The following is a 9,331-nucleotide window of genomic DNA, read 5'->3' on the forward strand; positions in this document are numbered from 1 at the left end:
TGAAGTTATGGCAGATCACTAACTAAAAATACATATATGCCCAAGGCAACCCAGGCAATGAGACTGCTCAGAAGAAACAGCCAGGGTCATTTGACCGAACTTGGAAAAGTTTGAACAGAGGCCCAAGAAACAAGGTATGGGCAGCTACTTGCAGAGTCTGTCCCTAGGTGGAGCTGTGTACCGCCACAACAGCTGCTTTGAGTGAGGCTCTCAACAGGCACAGCTATTCTCCTTGGACCTTTAAAAAGGGTCCTGTACCTCTTTTTCACCGAAATCGTTCCTATCTATTAAAGAGGCTTGTAATGCAAAAGTCAAAGGAAAGGCACAGCCCAATGTTCTACGAAACATACAAAAGCTATGCTGGTGTAAATGATGGGTCTTATTCTTGATAATGTAAACACTGAATCAAACTCCAATTGAGCTGCAGTACTATTGTAATTGAAATGTTTTTGGGAGTAGTTAACATTTGAATCAAGAGGATTACATACCCGAATCACCTACAAGAAATATACTCATTATGATACTTTGCAAACACATTCTGGCTCCTGCCCAAAGAGTTAAGAGGTTAGAGAGGTAGAAGGCATCAAGGGAACAACGGGGATGGGAAGAAATTGAGCTGGGAGCAAACTAGTACCCAGGACAAAGAAAGAGAGAGAAAAAGACAAATAGCAGGGAAGAAATTATATTAGGAATAAAATATATTTAGACTTTTTTGCTTCTTTAAACTAAAGCCTCATTTCAAAGTATGAGAGAAAAAAGCAGCATTTGCCTATTTCTAGGGGAAAAAAAAAGCAACACATCCATTATTTTGAAGCTTTGCACAAAATGCTGATGACTTCTAATTTTATTTACACTTAAGTGTTAGAGATCACTTTCCTAACACTGACTTCTTCAGGAATCTGACTAATCCAATACCTATGGTGTTCTTTTCGAGATGACTCACCCTGAAGATGCTAAGATTTTAATAACTGCATTAATTTGTTATTACTGAACATTTTTCAAGTCATATGAACACTCTATCATGTTGGATATATAAGTATTATGGATATACTCTAGATGTTGAATATATGAGGACTATCATGCACTGAGCTATTTTGAAGCATTAAGGAGACAAATTTCCAGCAGACTGAAGTGGTTTTGCTCTTACCATCTGTCAAAGTGATGAAGAAGGACAGTCCTTCCTGGACTCCCATTTTCAGAGGCGGTCCTGTTCCAGCTTTTATCCAGTTAAACATATCCAAGGCCTTCTCATCACCCCCAACAGCTGCTTTTGCCAGCTGTACAAAGTCCCTGCAAACAGAGATACTTAATTTCCAATTTCTTACATAATAGAGTACTTTCCATCTCAAAGAATGGATGAGTGGTTAATAAAATATATTGTAAAGAGAGAATGAACATGTTTCATGCACTGATTGGGAAAAGGACAAACTCAAAAAGATACACTATGGAAGTTTAATACTAGTTTTCTATTTTTTCCACAAGCATTATTATTTTTACAGAAATGTAAAACAGAAGTGGCCCAGACACAGAATTTTTTTTTCTTTTTACTTCAACTGTTTCCTGTTTCTTGCTTGGAGAGGGAAGAAATAATAATGTTTAAGAACTGACTTTTAATTTAATCAATCTTGCCAATAACTGCATGGATAATTGTATTTTCAAGGTGCTTTCTGCTTTTCACAATCAGCATCATTGCTAGTTAGAAGAACAAAAGGAAGAAGACTCAACAACAGCAGACAGAAAAGTATGGACAAAAGGAAGAAGATCTGTTGCTGCATACAGGACACAAATAGCCAGCTACTGGAGTGGGGAAGCACTTGGAGAAGAACTTTTATTATACATATACATCTGTATTTAGAGACAGAGTTGCCTGTGAGTAGGATTTTCTTCCTGTGGAACAAGAGAAAGACCTGGTCTACCAGTGCTGTGATAGGGCACAAAACTTACTCGCCAGGAGGGGGTGATCGAAAGACACAGTGAGACAGACATTTTCCATACTCTTGTTTCAGCAGGGCTGGACCCTGCACTCTGCCTCGCTGGTCCACTCTCCATAGCACCAAAACGCCATGCTAGAAAAAGACTAGAGTTAATTCATTACACTTTGCACGTAAGAACCCAGACTCCAGCCAAACAGTCCACATAAATCTGAACATTTTCTTGACAGAGCAACACCTTTCCTTTCACATTTAGTTGACACAATTACTCCCACTTAAAACTAACCCACAAGGAATAAAAATTACCTTTAACATTATATTGTTTGCTTATTTAAAACTGTCTACTAAAGCTTGTTTTCATATCCATTCTTAGTAAAACGATGCTGCCAGAGCAATTAAATGGAACATCCTAGGTTTTCCTCTGCAAGTACCATATTTAAATATTTGTTTAGATAACTCCCATTCCACTTTCTTGCAAGTAGTCTGTTTGCTAAAAGAAAAGATATTGAGCTAAAGGGTAGTAAAGCATAAGATATGCAGTCCTGAATAAGTGCATACAACACTGATATAGATGAGCACGCGTATATGATTAGACACACGTGAAGTCACACGATGCAGATAATCTAAGGGAATAATTTCAGTATTTCTGGAGCTTTCCTCTTCTTTCAGAGTAGACACTCAAGTACAAAAATTCATCTTTAGAAACAGAGCTTAGTAACTACAAGTGTCAAAGACACTAAAGAAAGGAAGACTGGTTAGCTAATTAACTCAAGATCAGTCAATATAAGTTGGCTCTCAGAGCCTGGCACCAGTTCTGAAGGTAATACGCATTTTGCAGTGCCAGCTCAGAGTAAGCATCAAACCCCTGGTTACTGGAAAGAATGGAGGAGGCAGAAAAGCAAAAAGACAGTTCAGCATGACATACACATTAACCATCCCAACAAAATGCCTTATGCTACAGCCTCACAGCTGGAATTTTAATATTAGTATTTATTGTAGTTATTTTGTTAGTGCTTAGGGAATCAAATGGCATTTGGAGGCCCTCTCTGTAAGCATTTCATGAAAAAAACAGCAACAATTCGCAATATGAAGTTCAATCTCATTTTATTTCATTAAGATAGATAAAAATAAAATTGGTACTATAATTTCCTCTGTTTCTCTTTATTGTTTTCAATGAAGTATAGCCCTTCTAGAAGAGAAAGACTAGTAGCAGTGGTAGTTCTAAAGACTTATTCTTCACAATCTTAACCACAAGACACACAAGATGTAGCTGAGGCTTCACAAGGTAATACTTCCTTCTAATTTTTTTTCCTATGAATCAAGAAACAAAGTTCTAACTTCTTTCAGCAGTAAGATGATAATATTTATACCACCCAAAACTGTTTATTAAGTGCAATGCTGTCTCTTACAGCTTAAAGGATGTGAAAGCTATGCATATGTGAAACTACTGTACTAGTGTTCCAAGAGGCCACTTGTGGTTCATACAATTTTTTTGCTGGTTACCTCTGGAAATCACAGGCTCTTATGATCTGAAAGTTCATGTCCTGTTGGCTCCTCCTCCCACTCTTCCCTTGGCTTTAAATGTCACCAAATACCAGGGATCCCAACTCAGAAAACCTGCACCATTTACATGCCAGAGGAAAAGCCTGCAGCTTTATAAAGCTGCTGACCTTCATTCCATCCCATTCTAGATATCCCATTCTGTATCCTGATTCTGAGTCTGGAACACAGAGGCAAGAAACAAAAGCTCACTACCTCTTTCAAGTGTGACTGGTTATAGAGAGCATGCAGAACTGGTCTGTTTTCATATGGTATTTGAAAAGGACAAAGGACATTGACTTTATCATCTGTAAGATTTACTCTTAAGGTGTCCTGCATCTTCCCAATCATTCTTAACAACCCAAAGTTTTAGCTCCGTGTGATAAAGGTTACAAAATACACTTTCATTATAGAAAACACATAGATCCTTAGGATTCGCCTGTGTGATCAAAACCTGGAAGTCATCCGTGTTATTTATTACTTAAAACACAAATTAAGAGCTTCTGATTTTCACAGCATCCTATTCCAACTTTCAGGGTTTTTTTCAAATAATTTTCTCGCAACTCAGGATTTATGACTGGGTGTTCTCAGCTGAGGACTCTCAGTGGAGATCAAACAGAAACCAAACCAGGGCCCAAATACTTACCTTCTTTCTAAGAGTATTCCTCTAATATGAGCAGAGTATGATCCTGGCAGCACTCACCTACTGGAAGTTACCTGAATATAAAGCTTCATGGCAAACATTTTAAAAGTAAACGTAAAGGCTATTGGAAAAGATGTAGGAAATGAAGCATACCTATGCTGAACATCAGCCCATGGTACAACAACACTGAGTGTGCCACACAAGGGATGAGTGGGCCCACCCAGTGCAGTACTGGGCTGAGACACCATCTTGGAACTAGCCACAGGCTGCTGGACCAGCTGCATGCTCATCCGAAGAAGCCTGGGCTTTGAGCAAGGCTGATGAGCTCAAGCTGGCCACTGCATACAGAGCTTCAGGCTTTTAGGGCCCCGTTTCCTTAGACAGGGACTTAAGGAAGCACCCAGATCTGCCCTCAGCTGGGTGCTTCAGTGTCTGCAGAGAATAACACAGCTACTTTGCAATAACGAGCTTGAGCTCAAATGTGCTGCGATACCATCTATTGAGGCTGGTCTTTCCAACTACAGCAACTGAAACTACGTGAAGCTGAAGAGCATTCATGTCAACACGTGCATAGGCTTTGTTTTGTTATGTTAAGGTACTTCCTTGAAACCACTGCTTATTCTACATTGATTAACATGCTCATCAAAGGAGCACTTAAGATGAGTCTATAAAACTGTTAAATCCGCCTGTAAGAACAGCTATATCTGTTTTAAAATGGCTTTGTTACTGTGATCTGACACCAAACAAATCAATTTGAAAAAGGTTTGTTCATAAATTTAAGGTTAATGTAAGCTGTGGCTACATTAATGTATTATCTCCGTATAACTAAGGCCTCAGTTACACTGTGTGTCACCTTCTTCTGTCTGGGCAGTATTTTCTCTCTTCTAATAAAGAAGTGGATAAATTAATTTTTTAATCGATTTTGAATTTTTGCATTTCTGCCAAATGCAGCAACAGAATCTTACAGTTATTTAAAACTGTATTTTCCTCTGACTCATATAGACAAGAATTCTCAAAGACCAAAACCAAAATTCTAATCAAGTTCATGTCAGGGAAATATAGAAAAATCCACTTTTTTTCCCCCCCCGTTTGCTGACTCAAGAACTGGCAAAATCAGAATCTTTTATGAATACTTCATCCTGAATATTAAATATTCAATAGCTAGTTTCTTATTTCACTATGTAGAAGGGCACCAATCTCATCAAGAAATAGACTGTCACATTTCAAGTATTTCCACAACATATTTCCCATACAATAAGTTTCACTCATTTTTAGAATATTAATAAAAACAGAACAAGGGAGAATAGCAAGATTATTTTTGTACTTAGGTGAGTATTGCTATGCACTCACTATGGATGAATATGTTGTAGCTGGAATTTCTTTCTCAACATCTGGGCTTTATTCCTGAGTCTGCCACAAAATTTGTGCATAGACAAGAGCAAATAATTTGAATTGTCTGTATCTCAATTACTTCATCCATTAAATAGCCATAAATCCTAGCCTACTACTCAGCACATACTGAAATTAGATACACTTTCATTTAAAGATAATTTTATAAACCAGCAACTAGTACTGAAAAAAACCACCACAAACCACACCACAAAAATTTGATTTTACTCTGTAACAGTTTTTAATTTGTACCTAAAGCAAGGAAATTTATCTCCCTCGCAACTATCCCTGCCCCTAACAATCCATTCCGTAACCCCTTCCCATCACAGGGCTTGCACAAAGCCCGCATTCCCCATCAAACACACACAGGGCATTTCAACTACTCACCCTATCACCAGACATGAGGTGAGTACCATTTGTACCCCAGTTCAGGACTGTAATTTTGGCATTATGATTTGGTGGTACAGCGTGGTGCTCCTTGTCTTGTTTGTTAAGTATCACGACTTCTCCTGTCTCCCAGCCTGCTGCCAGAATTGGTCTGGAAGGGTGCCAGGAAAGTGATGTGACTTGAAAGCTTCTCTCAACACGAGCATCAGACACATGTTCTCCCTGCAAACGGAAACAGCAGCAGAAGCTCAGTGCAATGGAAACTCAGCACACAGATGCAGCTAAACCTTCAGATCTGTTTCCCAGTCAACAAGATACTTTTCTGTGATAAACGACTGGCAGGTAATAGAGCTTCCTGCAAGAGACATGAAGTGGTTACAAAATTCTCTTTACAGCCATTTCACATGCATAAATCTGTGCCACAACATGCAGTGCATCCACCTAAAAACTGCTTATGAAAACACGGCAGTGTTAAGCGACGGCCTCACTCTGCCTCTCAAGGCTATTCTTCCTTCACAGCATCCATGAGCAGCTCTCACTGAATATCAAGCTTTTACTCCTGTAAGAAGGATAAGGCTTTGAGCACACTTCAAAGTAAAAAACAACAACTTTTGAAAGCACAGCCCCTTACTTAGGACACAGAAAAATACTTGAACAGGTCTTTAAGGTAGACAGCCCTTTGTGCATGCTTTGCAGTATTTCAGGCACATCATTTAACCTCTCTACTTATTTATTTTTCCACTTTTAAAATTTGGATGACCATTTCTCATACTGCACTTTAGAAAGTATACATTTTACAGGCTACTCCTATTAACAGACATAAACATTTCCAGTACATTTGCTGCTAGATAGCTCGTAGTACCGTTTTTAATAAATAGCACACTTTTTTCCTGAAAATCATGCAATCCAAAATCCTACGCAAACCTCTTGTGTAAAGTTTAAAGTATGCCAAGGAAATACCTCTCTACAGGCAGAAACCATATTAGGAAACAACCTACTCAAATGGAACAAGCCAAGTCTAGCAAATCTCAAGGTGAAAGAATTATTTTTTTAATTCACATTTCTTAGTATATTTTATTCACTTAAGAGTTAAAAAAATGAGAAGCAGCATGTGTCCATTTTACTTTTAAGCCTGAAATTCTCATGCTATGAAAAGTAAAAAGCAAATCACAAACAAGACTGAAAGGCTGTAAAAGTTAAATTTCAATGGGAAGATCAGTTTAATTTATTAAGACCTTTTTATAACACGTGTAATTAGTATCTGATATGCTCTAGATAGCAGGGGACATGGACAGTAATTAAAATCTAGAGGGAGGGATTCAAGGAGTATAAGTAAGGCTGCATATATATATATATACACAAAAGTGAAGTTTCAAATGAGCAAAGTGGTATCAAGCCCAAAGCAAAGTTGCTGATTAGTCACCTGTTCCAGGTAGATATCCACACAGCCCCCAGATGCTGAGCTGATGGAAGCAACTGCCAGGAGGGGATGAAGTGGGTGCCATGCTATATGAGAAGGGGAAGCAACTGAATCCGGAGTTTCTGTTCGATGATCCACATACAGAGCCATAACAACAGAAGCTGTTGCAGACTGAAAACCTGTACAAGGAAAACAAACATTTCTAACAGGTATGTTTAAGCATATAATATGTATATATGCCATATTATATACTTCATATATACTGTATCTAATAACAAGCATGCTTTAAAGATGGGGAGAAAATAAAGCTTCAGCATCATCTTGTTAATGTGCACTACACAGACATGAAAAAGGTCATAGTAGTACTTTTAAAAAACACGAGAGGAATACTGAGCCTTGTAGTCTGTAGATCGATAGCGCACACAGACTAGTACCAATCTCTCACCAGTGGCTTGTGCAGGCTTATTTCAGAAGACTCTGCAATAACTCAGAATTTACCAGAAAGCTACTTCCAGTACTTCATATCCAAAGATGTCAGTTAACGTATAGAGTGGTTTTCTCTTCTAAAGTCTCATATCTGGGCTTTCAATATAAGTTTTAACAGCTATTGCCACTTTGGAGCTTGTTCTGTGGAAATTATGCAAAATTAGTTTAACTCAAGCTGTTACCTACACTGGAACTACTATCTACATTTGAGTGAAAATACTCAGTAAATGCTGATGCTCCAAGGAAAAGAACCTGAATTTTGCAGATTCTGTGTCAGAAACAGAAGTCACTAATGACCTTTAATATCTTCTATATAGAGATGGGTTTTGGATTTGTGTTGCATGATCTTATTGGCTTGGTTTCAAAAGAAAAACAGCTGGAGAAAATCACCAGAAGAGTGAGTAGCAAATAATGCCAGGACCTGGTGAAAAAAAAAACCCGAAACCAACCAACTAAACAAAAAATTCAAACAACTGTGAGAGACTTCAAAAACTCCCTTCACCCCAGGGGAAGAGTTTTTCTTCTGTGTAGCTAAACCGTGAGTAAAGAACCTGCAGGCACGCGTATGCACAGCAGTTAGATTTGCGATGGCACCAATTGCACATCAATACCGGCTGCAAAATGGTCATAAATTGACTTCAAAAACAGACTTCTCTTTATTTCAAATATTCTGTCAGTGCTTTAAATAAATATTTTGCTTTAAGAAGGCTTTTTTTCCCTGAAAATAAAAGTGAAATCAAATTCAGTGATTTTGATTAGACAAGTTAGAAAGGTGGGTAGTATTTTTAAGTTGGTAGTTGTGTATCTTGCCTCTGATATTACAAAGAACAACATGAACTACCAGACATCAAAACAAAAACAAGCGTAGCTAGGCTAATAACAAGCAATTTCATCTTTCAAAAAGATCCATTCACCTTTGTCTTCACACTCCTTCAAAATCCTTTGCATTGCCATAGCAGCAAGTGGGTCTAGTTTTATTGCCACACACAGAAAAAAACCCACCACAACAAACAATTCAAACGAAAAATAGCTTTCCATCTTTACTTCATATTTTTTAAATAGTTTTCTTAAATCTCCAGTTCCATTCCAAAATACCGTACCCATTCTACCACTTCTGTTCTCATTTCATCTGTTTCGCTTTAACAGGGGAAGAATTCAATCCATATTTGAATATAAGCGTTATATGGGCTTAAACTTTGAGCTAATAGAGAAATTCACTTCAGATTCAAATAAATATTTGAGATGCCTAAATGAAAAAAACCACATTGTATGAAATAATGCTTTTATCACACAAAACTACACAGCTGTTATGCCTTTTCTAGTGGCACCTTTTTCTGCTATTTAAGCGTTCCTTGCATCTGTAGTCATAAATATTACCATTATTCAGTTATTTCAGTCCCCTTCAGAGAGAGAAGAAAGTATGTTTGTCAAGCTTACAAACTGCATCTCTGGATCAACTCACTAATGGGTGCGTCAAGCCACGTTGTCTGCTTTGCTACAAGTGACTCTTAGCTTGTTTCAAGTAGGATAGCCATA

At 37.9% G+C, this 9,331-nt stretch overlaps 1 protein-coding gene across 1 annotated transcript; it reads right to left on the minus strand.

Moving 5' to 3' along the window:
- Positions 1-1,147: 1,147 nt before the first annotated feature.
- LOC104511389 (intraflagellar transport protein 140 homolog) lies at positions 1,148-7,459 on the minus strand (the record flags this gene model as incomplete). Its single annotated transcript, XM_010153985.1, has 4 exons — positions 7,313-7,459; positions 5,890-6,111; positions 1,945-2,066; positions 1,148-1,290 (listed from the first exon to the last, which is right to left on the minus strand). Coding segments are annotated over exons 1-4 (634 nt in total), but the record flags the coding sequence as incomplete, so codon positions are not given.
- Positions 7,460-9,331: the final 1,872 nt, after the last annotated feature.

Source organism: Eurypyga helias, unplaced genomic scaffold, assembly GCF_000690775.1.
Source record: "Eurypyga helias isolate BGI_N326 unplaced genomic scaffold, ASM69077v1 scaffold14236, whole genome shotgun sequence".
Classification (NCBI taxonomy): Eukaryota; Metazoa; Chordata; class Aves; order Eurypygiformes; family Eurypygidae; genus Eurypyga; species Eurypyga helias.